This window comes from Miscanthus floridulus, chromosome 10, assembly GCF_019320115.1.
Source record: "Miscanthus floridulus cultivar M001 chromosome 10, ASM1932011v1, whole genome shotgun sequence".
In the NCBI taxonomy this organism is placed as follows: Eukaryota; Viridiplantae; Streptophyta; class Magnoliopsida; order Poales; family Poaceae; genus Miscanthus; species Miscanthus floridulus.
The window spans coordinates 49,724,771-49,741,590 of record NC_089589.1 but is presented as its reverse complement, the minus strand read 5'-3'; the positions used below and the strand labels follow the sequence as shown (position 1 = coordinate 49,741,590).

Here is a 16,820-nt window from a genome sequence, read left to right as displayed (position 1 = left end):
ACGCTGTGTCACCGGTCGCCGCGCCGCCGTGCTCTGGGTCACCGGGGGTCCGCGCGGGTGAATTAGGGAAAGGCCAGGGCGTTAAGTGAGAAGTTTTGAGAGAGGAGAAAATAGTGTTAGTACTTAATTACAAATTGGGAGGAGCTTGAGGTCTCTTTTGCAAAGCCATTGACGCGCGTGAGGTTCCCCGACGCGGGCCGTCTCCGCGTGGGCCAGCCTCGCGTGGGCTGCACCTGCAGGCCACCGCGTGCGTGTGCTATGTCGTGTGGGCCACGCGGGAGGTTTTGTTTTTCTTTTTCTAAGGAATTAGAAATAGTTTTCTAATTTAATTTTTGAGTTGATCTTTGGTAAAGCATATAAAATTATGTAGGTGTCTAAAAATTGTGAAATAAATTTTGTTAGGTTCCTAAAATTGTGCTATATCTATTAGTGTATTTAGTTCATATATGTATATGTTGATACCAGGAGCTATTAAATCATTTGGGAGTGCTCAATATTATTACATTAATTATTGTAGGAATTTTTGTGGTAAATTGGTGATAGCTTTAGTCCTGAAAATTTTATAGTAGCTTCATGGTATTATTATGTGCTCACTGTAATTTTTGTAGCTTTAGAATAGACTAAACATTAGGATAGTCAAATGATTTTTGTTTCAATATACATTAAATTATGAGTAGAAATAAAGATATATCATTAATTTGCCAAGCTAAGGGTTTGTTAGTTGAACCCAACACCTTGCTTGATGAGGATGATAGTTAGCTTAGTACCATAGTTATTAGAGCTAGCTTAGTAGCTTAGTATGTGTATTTTTATTTTAAGAGTTGTTGATGCATAAATGTTAAGTGTTGCATCATCATCGCATGCATGTAGAGAATGAGTTGGCGGAGATCATGACCACCAGCGATTATGAGTTCGAGGAGATCATCGAGGAGTACGAGGAGATTCTTGTGCAGGATGTGGTCCCAACGCCGCCACTAACTGACTCAGCTGACACCGCACCTGCCCAAGGAAAGTCCCGGTGCATAACCCCTTATTTTTGGATAATCACTGTTTATATATGTTATGTGCATTTACGTTACAGGAATTTTATAGAAACCACATGCATAGATATACCTATCCTAAGAGTCTTACTAGTGCAGGTTCCAGTAGCTGTTATACTTAGGTTTCGGTAGCGTGAGTAACCTGCCGTTACTCACAATAGGTGATTATTATTACTCTCATAATAAAATGATGAAAGAAAAATAGAGATAGGGTAGGGATATGGTATGAGTATTGGTGGGTGTAATAGGTTGTGTCCCGCAACCAACGGGGCTTAGCTTGGTCACACTGTTTTTCCTGTTCATGTCGATTAAGGATCGTCCGTTGCTGTGGATGGTAGTCAGGTCACAGACTTATTATCCTGAGCACATACTTGCTTATGGGAGCGGAAAGGCTCATTACGCTCTTGTCATGGGTTCTGGCTCTTTCTGGACCGACTGATTGAAGGCGGGGAAAGGTGGAGGTCTAAGCACCATAATGAGACCAGGTCTCAAGTGTGGGGGCTTAGAGTCCAAGTTTGGATGGGGACCCAGACCCAGTGACAGGAGTGGAATGGGTTGGTCTTGTTTGCACCTAGGGTACAAACGGGGCGTGTGTTTCAGGGTACCTAGCTAGGATACATTGGTTCACGAATCACCGTTTCTATGAGACGGTATGACTTGGCTATGGTCTAGCACCATAGTAAGAATTGAAAGATAAAAGATGGTGAAATGGCTCTGATTGCTTAACTGTTGCTTGAAAGTAGAACATGTGCTTACCTAGAATGATTAGCTAATGAAGTAATCATGACTGCTAATAAAACTTGACTATAAGGATGAACTATTAGTAATGCTTTTCGCAAACAAAAAGAGAACATCAAACACATATTGCCTATCATATTATTGAGAGTCGGAAAACTATTCCCACTAGTCGAGTAAGTCTTGCGAGTATATTATGTACTCAGGGTTTATTTACCCCTGTTGCAGGTGCAGCTTGATGAGTAGCTCTTGTGTGGAGAATTCTTCTGGTGGACACAGACGGATCCTTGTATCGTTTCTGCTAGATCTTTATTTTTATTCCGCTGTTTAAATTATCACACTCTAAACTCTGGTATTATAATAAATAATTTTCAAGAGCTCTTGTTGTATGAAATGGACTAAGTATTGTAAGCTCGTACTCGTTATTGGATTCTGGATGTAAAATATGGATTGTTTCGAGTTCTCTCTTAGGGTGTGCTAGACGGAACTGTCCAATATAGCTCACTTTTGAGGTGCTTAGTGTCTAGTGGAAGACGAGCGCCTCCGAAAGCGTGTCATTTCGGGCGGTTCTGCCATAATTTTTTAATTGTGAAACTGAGTTCGTGATTGAAAGATGGAATGCTTGATTCATGGTAGATTTCAATTTTCAGATTTTGACTATGTCGAAAAGAACTTTGCGCAACTACTTTTCAAGTTCAAGTGGTAGTGGCTCAACTCCACATAATAATGAGAGCACAAGTCAACCGAAAAAACCTAGGACAGAGTTTAGTCATTCAAACCTAATTACTGACCCTAGAAATCGTAAACCAGTCGATTCTAAATTCATAATTTGGAGGTCCATATATGTTTGACTAATCAATTATGTCTATTTGTGTAGATTGCTACTTCGGATGAATAATGTGTGTCAACGTCACGCGTCGTCTATTAGTTTTGTAATTTGGCCTTTCGGTATGAATGAGCTGCATCCTTTATTTTTCATGATGTATTTTGTGAATTTCATCGTTAATCGACGTACTTTAAGCTATTATATTTGTCTATTGTAAGGGGGTTATAATAGAGCTAAGTTGTTGTAGCCCTATTGTTCAGTACCTCCTAAATTTTTCCCTTCTTTGTCCCTGATGCAAAGCCACGTTTGTTAATCAATTGGTTTTATTTAAGAAACGACAACGAGATGGGAATTGAAGGAATAGTGGTGCAAGGTACGCCCGGCCATGCATGAGCTGACATCGACAAAACTTGCAGCGAGAATGAGCTAGTAGTGAGCAGTAGACCGGTCGCTTTCCGTAGTGGCTGGTGTAACGGAAAGCGGGACGCACAGACCATACTATATGCTTTGCAGCCCTGCATGGGGTCGAGAACAAACAACGACCACAGGAAGAAGAAAGGGAACAGTGCACTTGCTGCTACGCTTCGATCTAGCTCGACCATTGGTAGCCTTTTTGCAAGGTTCTTCATGCATCTAGGTAGGTTGGCGAAATTATGAACGTGACCTTATTGATGTTGAAGTACTCCTTCCATCAAAAGAGTGTACTTCTAGATTTGTTGTCAAATTATTTCAAGTTGGACGGGCCTGGTGTAAGCGGTAAAGTCTTACCGCATGTGCCCGGAAGGTCCCGTGTTTGAGTCGTGGTCTCCTCGCATTGCACAGGCGAGGGTAAGGCTTGTCGCTGACCCCGCACAGAGCAGGAGCTCTTTGCACTGGGTACGTTATTTTTTATTAAGTTTATAAGAAAATAGTATCAACAATTGTGATTCCAAATACGTATATTATGAAAATATATTTCATGACGAGCTATACGTTACTTATTGGATATCATAAATATTTGTAAATTTCTTTTAAAATTTGGTCAAACTAAAGGTTGTTTGACTTAGCACTTAGCTAGAAGTTTACTCTTTTTGAAACGAAGTAATACTACAATCCTTGAGGTACAATTGATGAAGTGAACACAGTCCTTTCTTTTCGATTTGGTCATTTAGGTGCAATTAACCGGTGTGTGCAGCTTAATGTATAGTTGCTACTGAGAAGACATATAGCTAGTGAAATAATTGTAACTCTCTTTTTTTGGCTTAGGAAGTTCCTTTACCTTTTTTGTTTGCAAACAAATTACTTCCTTTCGTTACTACTTACTAGAAATCCGTTAGGACATCAATACAGTCTCCAATGACTTTCAGCAGAAAAATCGATGAAAATATATTGTGTTAAATTCAAAGAGTTGTATATACAAATTATTTTGCATAACGAATATTGTAATATTAATCTTGTGTTATTATTAACTTATGTATAAGTTTTTGTAGCTTTAATTATATTAGGAACAAAAAAACTTACAAGATCTGTGATGGACCTACTGGAGTACACATGCAGGATGCTCTTGATAGTTGCCTCGGCATCACGAATGTCGTAGAAGAATAATACACCTAATATAAACATTCTAGCTAGTATAATTCTTGGAATCAAAAGTCAGTACAATGGGAAAAGACCATTAAAACCATTCAAAACTAGCATCACTCTAGGATTAGGAGCCAGGTGTACAAAAGCACCTTGGTTATAACTTGTGGTTAACAAACCTATATTTATGATGCAAAAATGGGATCACAAGAGAACAACTCATTTTATATGTCCAGAATCACAAATCATAGGTAAGTTATAAAAATATATTCCATTGCATATCTAATGTTACTCATTCAATATCATAAATATTATTGTTTTTTGTATAAATTTGAGCAAACTTACAAGAGAATGATCTAGAATAACTTATTAAAATCCTATTGTACAACATAAATACACATCTCGATTCCCAAAGAGTCAAATATTTTTTCAGTTTGATCAAGTATATAAAAAAATGTAATAAATATTGTTAAATTAATAGTAGAATATATACTTTTATAATAAATTTGTTTACAAATACAAATGTCGATATGATTTTCTATATATTTGGTCAAACTTCAAAATATTTGACTCATGGAAAAGCGATATGTGCATTTTTATCGGCCACGAGAAATCGGACTATGAATTTTTCTGTTGGAGCAGATATATAGACAAGTTTGAGCCATAGTTTTGGGGCTTTTCCGCACCCCGGCCCAAAATTGCCGGTACACACGTGACCCGCCTAAGGAAGTCCACCGGCCCACCCAGATTTTATACATAATCTGGCCCGGACATCAGCCATGTGCGGCGCGGCGGCGGTGGCCACTGGCCAGATTCGTGATCCGCAGCTGTCCTCCTGCCCTCCAGGTCATTCCTTCACATCCAACAGAGCTGCGCAACCAAGAAACTCTGGGTCTCCAAGGGGTCACATGTAATCAACTTATAATAAAAAAATGAGGAAATTTCGGACAAGGACGCAAATAACAGCAACTGGCACTTGTTTTTAAGGTTGGCCAATCCTTAGCTTCTCAGAAGATTTTCAGCAGATTCTCAAAACAAAAGAAGATTTTCAGCACAGATCGTTGAAACTCAAGGGCACCAACACTTTCAGCATCACAAACAGGACACATCCCAAAGAGCGCCAGCCGCCAGCATGAAACACTTATACAAAATGTCAGGTTACTCCTATTTAAGATCTCTTACGTGTCCGGCATAAACAAGGTTCACATAGCACCAAGGCTTCAGTTTTACAGAACTATATATACATTGTGTTTCCAACACTACCAAACAGAGTAGCACAACCACAGAAGGCATATGGTTAAGAACATCGAGTTTTCCTAAAAAGCCAGGTATAAATAGAGTTTGAACTCATTTAGCCACTACAGTAATCAGTAGATACAGCTCACAATATCGAGACGAATCCTGGCGTATCGCTCCTGGGTCCGGCGATAGTCCGGTAGAGGTATAGCTTATCCACCTTCCTCGCATTGTTGCTGACGCCATCATCCGTCGCACCAACGCTCGCCCCCGCCTCACTGATGACCTCGACGTTGATGTTTGGCATGGTCGCCGCAAGGGTCTTGCAGGCCCCCAGGGTGATCTCGCAGGATGACATCCAGAGAGAGCGCATCGACTCGTACCTGTGCGTGCCCGCAAGGAGAGCGGCGTCACCAAAGGGGCTGTCCCTGATCTCCAGCTTCTTGAGGTTCTTGCAGCCGTTGAGCACATAGACCATGCCGTCGTCAGTATCCCCCGCGAATGCTACTGAGAGCATCTCCAGCTTCTCCGCGTACATGCCGATGTACAGGAACACATTATCCGTGAGGAGGCCCGACAGGGCGAAACGCCTCAGGCCTTTGCAGGACTGCACTATTGCCCCAAAGCCTTCGTCCAGTGGCTGCCCTGTTACAGCATCTGCTGACCTGGGCTCCAGAATGCACAGTCTGAAGGATGTTAACAGTTGACAGTACTTTGCTATAGTGATGAGCGCAGTGTTTGTCATTCGATCACAAAAGAAGAGCACACACTGTAACTTCCGACAGAGAGATATGGCTGCCAACCCTTCCTCCGTCACAGTAGTTCTTGCTGGAGCATTTGGATCACTTGGATATACCCTCAACTCCTGAAGATCAGGACAAGAATAGGACACAACCTTCAATCCTTCATCACCAATGTGATCTAACACCTGCAGACAAAGGGTCAAGCCTAAGAAACTATGTAAGAAGGTAAAACGGTAAGGGTGCCACCTACTGAAACAAGCATTCGATTGTCAAAGTTTAACTTCTACAATCCATTTCTTAGGACTATTCAACGGCAATTAGTCCGGTAAGCCTGAAGTTATATTTGAATTGTAATCAACCAGAAATGGAGCTTCTCTGAGAGTAAGTGTAATGCGAATGAAATCTAAGCACCAATAACCCAATGAAGTAATTAGTTATCACATAGCATTGCCACTTTCGTCCAATGCATACTAGATGTGACAGGAATCAAATCCATACAGGTTTGTATAATATGAAGTGTAATGCTAAGGATATCAATACAGGGTTACAACTCATACCCCTAAGGATATCAATAACATGCTGACATCCGGTAGAGGGAGCAACTTTTTCTTATGAAGAGAAACACAAAACAGTATCAATAAATCGTTGTGACCTTACTTAAACATGGCAAGGATTTGAAAAGGTTTTTATTTCAAAAGTCTGAAGGGCGGACCTGGTGCAAGCGGTAGAGTCTTACCGCCTGTGACCGGAAGGTCCCGGGTTCGAGTCGCGGTCTCCTCGCATTGCACATGCGAGGGTAAGGCTTGCCACTGACACCCTTCCCCAGACCCCGTACAGAGCGGGAGCTCTCTGCACTGGTACGCCCTTTTTTTTTATTTCAAAAGTCTCTTACATTTAGCTAACTCTCATCACAACAAAATACAGGAATGTATATTGTTACATTGGCAGGTAAGTAAAGGTTCTGACACGTGTATATTGGTACAAACTAGAGATTAAGAAACATGGATGTAGTATTATTGGACTCTGTATGTCTGCTTAACTGTAAGACTACTAAACAGTTTAAAAGGTGTTACAGTATGCAGACCTCTTGACTATTGGGCACAACTCATACCTAAGGACAAGTTGGTTCCCGAGCCAGCACAACCTCACCTCACCAGCCCGACCAAGCTTACAGTGCTGGCGACCTGAATTCGCTCACTTATAGAAGCAAGCAGAAAACTAGCTAGTCAGGTTCCAAGGAAGTCTTACCCAGCAACCAAATGACCATGTCTTTCTGATTTCTAACTCGGTAAGGCTGTACAGTACTCATCAAAAGAACCAAACGTACCCTAACTACTTAGAAGTAGAACATTTGTTGCCAAAATAAACAGGGTACATACATGAACAAAATATCCAATACCTATCATTCCAGTTAATCAACCTTGAAATAGATGGGCCTAGAATCTTTTGTAAGTTGAGAATCTAACACAATCTAGCTTGTTAAACCCTCAAAACTGCATCAGGTGATCAACATATGTAAAGCTACAGGAGCTTCCAAGGAACCAAAACGATCCTTAAATTAAAAAATATCTGGGAGAGAATAATAAGGAATATAAAGAGACATTCTTATTTATCAAGAGAAAATGAGAGATGTACAATGTAAATTCTGTAAGTCCAGATGTTAAAAGGTTAAGATTAACTGAAGTTTTAATAGTTCCAGAACAATGCAACAGCACTCAATAGGCACTAATAGCAACGGCAATTGTTTTTTTCAACCATAGGCATAAGAGTAATACAGTGAATTCCACTATATTTTCAAATCTAGCCAGATATTTGCACTGGAAAATAGGCTAGTTCAATGTATAAGTGAGCCTAAACTTCCTAGCAACACTGCAAGTAAATTTTACCCATAAGACGTGGAGCCTTGTACACAGACGAACAATACTGATAAGCTGGTCACTCTGAATCAATGGAGCATAGCTGAGATTCAAGCATGTAAGGGCACTGATCTTGCAAATTGGCAACAAAATTCCTTGAACATACAAGCCCGGAGCATCCCAAAAACCAGATAAACTCTTCAGCAAAGTGCACTTTCCAAGAGCTCTATATAGACTGATATATGCACCAGCGTTATTGCCTAGAACAAAAGATCCTGTACCTAAATCCTCTAGCATAGGTGTGCGAGAAAGGATTCTGGGCAAAACATCAATTGGAACCGAAGGATTCAGCCTTAAACTTTTAAGATTTGGACTCCTTGCAACAAGTTCCTCCAATGCAACGGCATTCACCTCCCCAGTCAAGCAAGAAAAATTCAAGCATTCTAGTGATGTTGAAGGCTTGGGAAAACAATTAATCCACTGATGGCCTTGATGTTTCACACAACTCTCTTGTAAGTCGAGTTCCTTAAGAAACCTGAAAGCGAAGAGTAACAAAATATGTAAAATTGAGTGGACTAATAACCTATGTAAAATTGAGTGAACTAAACATAACCATAAGTAAAATCTCTGTATCAAACTAAACAATAAGAGACACTTTGTCAGTTAAAATGAAGTTTGCTTAACACAACCGAAGATGTCAGATCTAGAAGCCAATAATACTATATAACTGCAGCTTGATCTTTCTTCCAGCATTGAAATATTAGGTATCGCAATCTCAACCATGCTTTTTCTAAAGCATTATGTACTTTACTAGAGAAATAGAAACAAGGAATGGAATTCAATCATTAGGAAATAGGCATGTACTAAGCAGACTTAAAGAGTTAAAGAAACTACTGCACCACCTTTCATCAAAGATTTTTGTTCAAGAGTTTGTGCTCTGCAAAGCATTCAAGATCTTAATGATGGTATTCGGACATAAACCAAAGGAATCATAAACGACATTTCAGTACTTAAATATCATTCAGATAGAGCTATGGAGAAACTGCCAAGAACTAACAAAAACATGTTGAAATCCTGTAGATGAGAACAGGAATTATAGATAACTTCTGTTTCGTACATTTTGCATTGCATCGATTATTCACATTGGGAAATCTTTATCTATAAACACACAGTTGATAACTTCTAATAATCAAGAGCCAAGGAAGTATACAGAGATGGAAAAGGCATACATAATCTGGTATAAAATGGTGCACAAACAATAAACTCAGCAGCAGCAGCATGAAGATTGCAAGCATTATACTGAAATGAATTGTTGTTAATCAAATGGCCATGCTGGATGAACTAAAATAATGGCACTAGGCACTTTCTCAAACATGATAATGTCCAAGTTTTCAGAATTCTCACCTGCAATTGGTGGCAATATCAGCGAGCCCAGCAGTACTGAACCCCTCGCAGCAGACAAGGACAAGTGATTTAAAGTTGATAAAGGATAGAGAAAGCGACTTGAGGCATTCATCAGTCACAACCATACGCTTCAGCCGGAGCTCCTCAAGACCTGGGCATGTACGGGCGCATGCATCCACCCATGGCTTTGCAGTGGCACCCCAACCCGCCGGGACAAGGTTGAAGTCAGCAAAGTGCGGTTTGCCCTTCACGCTCAGTGCACGCATGTTGGGAAACCGCATATGTACACGCTCTGGGCGCACTGCGTAACAGTTGCTTACAAGCACCGAACGGCGGCCATGGCGCTCAATGTCATACCATGCCCGGCACACCAGGGACGCCGCGTTGCGGTCCCGGTGCGAGGTTACATAGCCAAGGATGTACTCTACTACTTCCTCAGGGAAGTATGCCATTGTGATGCCCCCTGGAATCCTAATAAACCTCCATTACTCGTGCAGCTCCCCAAATGGCTGCCTGCTCACAAACAAACAACATGGACAAAAATTTATATCAGATATAGGCATTAATTAACTAATTAATATTTGCAAGAATGAACATGAACTTGCGGGCCAGTTTGCACAAAGCAGCACTTGGTTGTAAAGTGCTACTAATCGACAAGAGTTAACACAGAATACGGATCAGACAGCAGATAATGGTTTGTTTAGAAGAAAACAGTTAAATTAGCACCAGCTCACAGAGTCCACAACTTAGACTGACAGAAATCGTATGTTCTGAAAAAAAAGGTAAATTGGACTTGAAAAAGAGGGCAAGCCGGGATCGTTTTCCGTTTCCGATGTTTCTGGATCAATCCGAGGACAATCCCAACCAAAGAATCTCTCCTATGAGAGACGAACTCCCCAAAACTACAAGATCAGAAGATGCATCCATTTCATGGCTCAGAATCGGAGCCCTACCAAAGAAACCAGAAAAGGAAGGCAAATTACACGAAATTGGAAAATCGCGAGCCACAGCAGTGAGAATCGTTGGCCTAGCCACACGAATGTCGCAGCTTTCGCCTCCGATCAACCCCAAGACTAAACCCTAAAATACCCCCGGCGCCAACAAGAGGGGAAAAAGGCAACCAACTAAAAAAATCACCAATAAACCTGAGGAATCACGAAACGCAGCGATCCGCGATCGATCGGATCGGAGAAGGGGGCGAGGAGGATGGAATCTGCAGGGAGAATACCTGGGAATTTCTCGCGTGAGGATGGCGGGTATTGGAAGGTGGCCTGGAACCGCCGCCGCCTCCGCCACGCCAGTCGACTTCTTCCTCCTCGTACGGGTCGTCGCAGTAGCCGAGGTTGGTACGTCTCTCTGTCCTTGTTTTTTCTCTTCTCTTCTCTTGTCTTCTTGTCTTATCACTCACTAGAGTGATACAATAATATTTATTTTAAGATAAAATATATTTTTTATAATAAACTCATTTTAGAGATATAAATCTCTATGTTATTTTTCATGCAACATCAACTTTAAAGGCCCGATTGGTTTTATGGACTAATTTTTAGTTCCGATTATATTGGATGTTTAATATTAATTTAGAAATTTAGAGTATTAAATATAAATTAATTATAAAACTAATTGTATAGATTGAGACTAATTTGTGAGACGAATTTATTAAACTTAATTAGTGTATGATTTGGCAATGTGGTGCTACAGTAAACATGTGCTAATAATAAATTAAATATGCTTAATAGATTTATCTCATAAATTAGTCTCCATATATAATTATTAGTTTTATAATTAGCTCATGTTTAGTCCTTCTCATCAGCATCCAAACGTCATGATCCAAAACCCCTAATAAGTATGACAGTTAGAATATTTAAGACCAAGAAAGTATCCAACGATGGAGTGTTAAGTTTTTGTGTGAGGTGTGGAAAATGGACAATACAATTTCCCATAACCAAGCCATTTAAATCGATGCTGAAATACGTTAATTAAATTAAAGAGACCGTCAAGTTTAGATAAAAGCATGGTATCAACAGATGTCTTTTTCTCAAACGGATTTGCTAGTGTCCAGACGTCCGATCTAGGACGCTAGCGTCGCATGGTGCACACGCGTAAGAGAAGGAGCTTGCACAGCAAGCGAGTGCCCCAGCTGCGATGGACTTGCGACCAAGCGCCCCAGTAGCGGGCCCGTGTTGCCCCATATGTTGCCCACGCCGCCAGCCACCTTGGATGTCGCCCGTGTCGCTAGGCGATTCCCACACGCATCCCATGTGCAACACCCAATATCTTGATCTACTTTTAAAATATTCAGATGCAACACTTGCAACATACCAAAGAAGACAGATGAAACACTCAAAACATGCGTCTGAAACACTTGCAAAAACATCTAAAAATATTTGAAAATTATTACAAACATACGCAACATGCAGATAAAACACTTGCAACATATGTGTGAACACATATGCAATATCCAGATAACAAATACGTACGTCTCAGACGAAACACGCTTGCAACATACATGTACAAACCATTGTAACATATGCAACGTCCCGATCTACTTTTGTAACATCTATCTGAAAATACTTGCAATATATCTATGAAACATCTGAAAATACTTGAAACATATACTTGCAACATGCACTTTCAGCGCAATATCTCCTTGCTGCTCGGGAGAATGGAGGTTCGTTGACGCGAAGCTCGATACACGGAGTGGCGCGCGGGGGGAGGATGCTAGCGGGCAGGCGGATGTAGTGCCCAGGCGAGCGGCCCAGCGTTAGGGAAAGGTGAGCGGTGGCGCTATGGAATGGCAAGCGCTCGGTGAACTATGGTGGAGAGGGTGGAAGGCAAGCGGTGGCGCTCTGGTGCAGTGCAGAGAGGGGATGGCGGCCAGCTAGGCCGGTGGAGAGCATAGTGGCAACGCGGCCACAGTGGAGCACACTGCGTTGGCACGGGGAGCTCGAAGCGAGTGGAAATGATGTTCGTGGAGACTGGGAGACGATAGCCGAACATAGGTGAGCGTGGATGTTCTAGTTGGGCCGTTCGAGACGCCGCAGCCCACGGTAACGCAGCCTGAGGAGACAATTAATCCAATTTAGTGGACCATGTCACTCCACCACGAGCGGTCACTCTCCACCACTCCTGTCTCTGAGCATGTGGACTCAGGAACAGCAGTGGGCCTCTTTTGCATTCTATCCAGAAGAAGCAGGTCCGGCTTTCTCCTTTTATTTTTATTTTTTTCTATTTTTTCCTTTGCTTTTTTATTTTTTATATACATTAACCTAACTATTTTAGATGAAACTATATGTATTCATATACTAGTTGCAGATATATAATATGATGTTGTGCACATGTTTTTTTTCTTGTTTTTAACATTTTCTCTCTTTTTCATTTTTCCTCTTCTTTCGAACTATTGAATCTTATGACCACAAATCTGCAAAAGTTATGATGATAATTTGTCACCTAAAAAGTTATGCATATAAGTTGTGAGCATAACTTAATTTTCTAATAAAAAATTTATGATTTTTTTTCTAAAAAAAGAAAAGTGAAAAAATCATGATGATAAGTTGTTATGTAAAAAGTTATGCACATAATTTGTGTATAACTTTGTAACTTTCAAAAAAAAGTTATGAAAATATGAGAAGTTATTATGAATAAGTTTGTCCACCGGTAGTTATGAACAAAAGTTGGCCTTTAAAAGTTACGTACAAATGTTATCGTGAAGTTGTCCACATAATATTATTAAAAATATATTGACTAAGTTATGCTAATAAATTATGTCGGCTCATAATAAAATATTATACGTAAAAGTTATGTGTATAACTTTGTCAATTTCAAACAAAGAAAGTTACGGAAATAATTTTTCTAAAAAAAAGAAAAGTCACGAAGTGCTATGGGATTGGCGGAGCCTATTCTTTTCGTGACAGCATTAAATATCCATCAATATGCTCACCGAGCTCGTATATATGTTGAAAGATGATGAAAACAAATTCAAATACATTCACTTGGTACTGTATCATTTACAATGTTGCTTTAAGATTTGTTCTTTGTTCTTTTTTTTTAAGAAAAAAAGAGTACCGAAGCCATTCTCTTCACCGAGAGTGATACGAAAAATAAGGAAAGCAACTGGCCTTAGTAGTTGTCCATGGCATGCCTGTAGAAAATCCCAGTAATGCACATATCTTGAATAGATTAACAACAGAAGTGAACTTGAACCAGTTACACACATTTCGAAGGATATAATTGTACAATTAATAAACAAGTATTCTGCTAATACGACGGATCTGGACTCTCGTGTATATCCACAAGATCCCAATGAAACTGTTCAATGCGTGTTTGTTTCCATAATGATTTATTGATGACTTAAAAAGGGACTTCAATCACTCCTCATGGTCATGAGGTAATTTCAGCATCAGCTTCGGCAATCTTTGGTGGTTCTGCAGGGAAATATTTGATGCCCACAAGATCACCGACTCTGCTGATAACCTGAAAGTGGGTTGCACAAACAAGAAACACGTCAGTTTGGCTGTATTTAGAGTATAATGAAGTATTTATGCATAAAAAACACTCAAATCAAGAGCTTTCATCAGGTCTTCCCTAGTGTGTGAAGCAGAAGTGCAGATACGTGCTCTTGCAAGAAGAAGGGGTGTCACAGGAAATGCCACAGTAATAACAGCAACCTGCAACACAAGTTGTTGTTATCACTTGCATGACAAATAGGAAGAATGAAACCGATGGCGCAAATAGTGATGGATATGGACTACATACATGCAGATTATATTGCTATTAGCACCACAATTCTCATTCTGAAAGAAAACTATATCAAAATAAAGCACAGTGCTATTTGGATCTTCAGAATCTCCGGATACACTCTATCACGCACTAACCTTTTGTCTAAAACACTCCCTAGAAAATGCAGGAATCTTAGCCGGATTGTAGAGCATTATAGGCATGACAGGAGAGTCATTGTCACCAAGAACCTCAAACCCCATCTTCTTGAGCTCTGACCTGAAGAAATTATTGCTTTCACGGATGCATGCAAGTTTTTGGACACCTTCAACATATCACAAGGGGAAAACAAGGAATTATTCAGTTGAACATTATAGTGAAACACAGCTGCAAATGAAAAGGGAAAGCAAAATGCGTTAAGAAAGCTCGTTTAGTACCTCTGTTGGAGCCATCCTCCCCAAGGATAACTTTAATAGCAGAGATAACTTGTTGCACTGCTGGCGGTGACATGGAAGTAGCATACAGATGAGCTGGACAACTCTGCTTCAGGTGCTGAATTATATCCTGAAAGTTGTAGCAGAAGAAGAATTAGCCAATCTTCAACGCAGTCTTACCAGGTGCTAGTGCTACAGTTCTAATATGCTTGCTTTCAGTAGTATACACCTTTGATGCAGCAATATATCCACCACATGATCCAAAAGACTTGGTGAAAGTACCCATCATTATGTCTACATCAGCTGGGTCAACCCCAAGGAGTTCACAAACACCCCGGCCAGACCGCCCAACAGCACCAAAGCTATGGGCCTCATCCAGATACGTGTAAGCCTGTTAATTTGACAGAACAAGGAGTAAATGGATGACTATTTTGTGTCGCCGGACAAAGAATAGTAAAGAAAAAAAATTATTTGCCAAAATTTCAATGAGAACTACAAGAAAAATTCTCCAGACCTTGTATTTCTTGCAAACAGCTATGATTTCAGGGAGTTTACACAGCTCCCCTTCCATGCTGTAGACACCCTCAACAATGACAATGACCTTCTTCCATGCTCTGCGTGTCCGTGGCTGACCACCAGCTACCTGCTCTCTCAGGACCTTTTCCAGATGAGCAGGGGCTGCAAGAGTACATTTACAATGATAATTCACATGAACAACAGAGACCAAAGACTGCTATGCATTGTTCAGAGGCAAAGCAGCTTACAGTTATGCTGGAAAACCCTAACAGTTGCATCAGATCCTCTTGCGCCACTGACAATTGAGTTGTGGTTCAGAGAGTCACTAATTATCAGCCCACCCTAGAATATCACAAAAAGGGGGGAAAATGTAACCACCTCTCATTTTAGCCATATGCATAGTAAATATACTCCCTCTATTTTAAATTGTAAGTTATTCTTACATTTTTTAGACGAAGTCGTTCTTACTTTTCTACATACATATAAAAACTGCGTAACAAAAGCCGACTTACAATTTAGAACCTAGAGAGTAGTAATCACCTCTGCATCTGGTCACAATATTAGTTAAGTGGATATATATCATGGGCCTAATGCCCAGGGTCAGCCTAGCTGGCCCAACTGTGGCCTAAGCGGAGCCCACCCGGGCTGATAATTCAGACATTTGACAATATATAAGCATTTGAACAAACCTTTCCAATTAGGTAGCCCATGCCAAATAGGACAGCAGCAGGCTTTCCAACAAAACGTGCAACCAGCTCCTCCAGCTCAGTGTGAAGCTTGGTTGTGCCTGTTACCAGATGAAAGGGGATCAGCTTTTTACTAGTCTGTGTTCCTAAATAAAAAGTTAATAAAATATATAAATATGCATGTGGATGATAATGTCAATCGTACCGCCCTCGACACGAGCACCGCAGGTGCTTGCTGAGTATTTCTTGAGAGACTCGACAACGCGTGGAATGCAGTACTCATCTGCTGCAGCAAAACCGAGGTAGTTGTAGGATGTCAGGTTCAGGCATCTAGTGGTATTTGAGGTACGCCTGCAACAATAGTGAGCATTGTATTACACACAGCTGAAACTTGCTTTTCATTCCATAACTTAGGCCATCATAATCTATGACTCTATGTCCGGAGGATCATTTTCATTCTCAATTGACAGCCTGAAAAAGTGGACGAAGATGTACATAACTTGTCGTTCCCTCGACCACAAGCTTGGATATGTTGCGAGGTCTCTCCAGAGCTGGAATGCTTCCAACGTGGGAACTATCAGGCTACAGCTCGCCGCCGCGAGAGTGGTGATCTACGAACTTGATGTGGCACAGGAGTCCCGGCAGCTATCGCAGGACGAGATCGTCCTCAGGCGGGAACTGAAGGCCAAGACACGGTTCCATATCGCCAGACAGCGTGCCCGAACACGGTTCCTTAGAGAGGGAGACGCTAGCACGCGCTTTTTCCATCTCCAGGCTTGCCATCGCCGCCGGAAGAACTTTGTCGCCGCTGTACACCACAATGGGCAGATGTTTACAGAGGACGAAGCGAAAGCGAATCCGGACGGCTTCAGTGGGGGGTTCCTCAAGGCTGCCTGGGAAATCGTCTCGCCGGATGTCGTCAAGGTTTTCCAGTCGATCTGGGAACTGGACTGCAGGAGCCTCCACCTCCTAAACGAGGCGATGATGGTTCTGCTAAAGAAGACGGACTCCCCAGCAGGCCTCAGAGACTACAGACCGATCAGCCTTGTGCATTCCATCGGCAAGCTGTTC

General features: G+C 41.2%; 2 protein-coding genes across 2 annotated transcripts in view; both read right to left on the bottom strand.

Annotated features, from left to right (window-relative positions):
• Window positions 1-5,269: 5,269 nt before the first annotated feature.
• Window positions 5,270-10,777, bottom strand: LOC136486579 (transport inhibitor response 1-like protein Os11g0515500). Its single transcript, XM_066483517.1, has 4 exons — window positions 10,629-10,777; window positions 9,401-9,913; window positions 8,027-8,531; window positions 5,270-6,325 (listed from the first exon to the last, which is right to left on the bottom strand). The coding sequence occupies exons 2-4, from the start codon at window positions 9,850-9,852 to the stop codon at window positions 5,543-5,545; spliced, it is 1,740 nt and encodes a 579-aa protein (XP_066339614.1). The 5' UTR covers window positions 9,853-9,913; window positions 10,629-10,777; the 3' UTR covers window positions 5,270-5,542.
• Window positions 10,778-13,777: 3,000 nt separating this feature from the next.
• LOC136488603 (long chain base biosynthesis protein 2a-like) overlaps window positions 13,778-16,820 on the bottom strand; it is a 31,608-nt gene continuing 28,565 nt past the window's right edge. The window contains exons 5-13 of the mRNA XM_066485480.1: window positions 15,955-16,100; window positions 15,753-15,850; window positions 15,312-15,405; window positions 15,062-15,225; window positions 14,777-14,938; window positions 14,551-14,677; window positions 14,272-14,438; window positions 13,951-14,064; window positions 13,778-13,870 (exon numbers count right to left, since the gene is read on the bottom strand). Coding sequence (XP_066341577.1) covers window positions 13,778-13,870; window positions 13,951-14,064; window positions 14,272-14,438; window positions 14,551-14,677; window positions 14,777-14,938; window positions 15,062-15,225; window positions 15,312-15,405; window positions 15,753-15,850; window positions 15,955-16,100 — 1,165 coding nt within the window. The remainder of the gene's footprint in view (window positions 13,871-13,950; window positions 14,065-14,271; window positions 14,439-14,550; window positions 14,678-14,776; window positions 14,939-15,061; window positions 15,226-15,311; window positions 15,406-15,752; window positions 15,851-15,954; window positions 16,101-16,820) is intronic.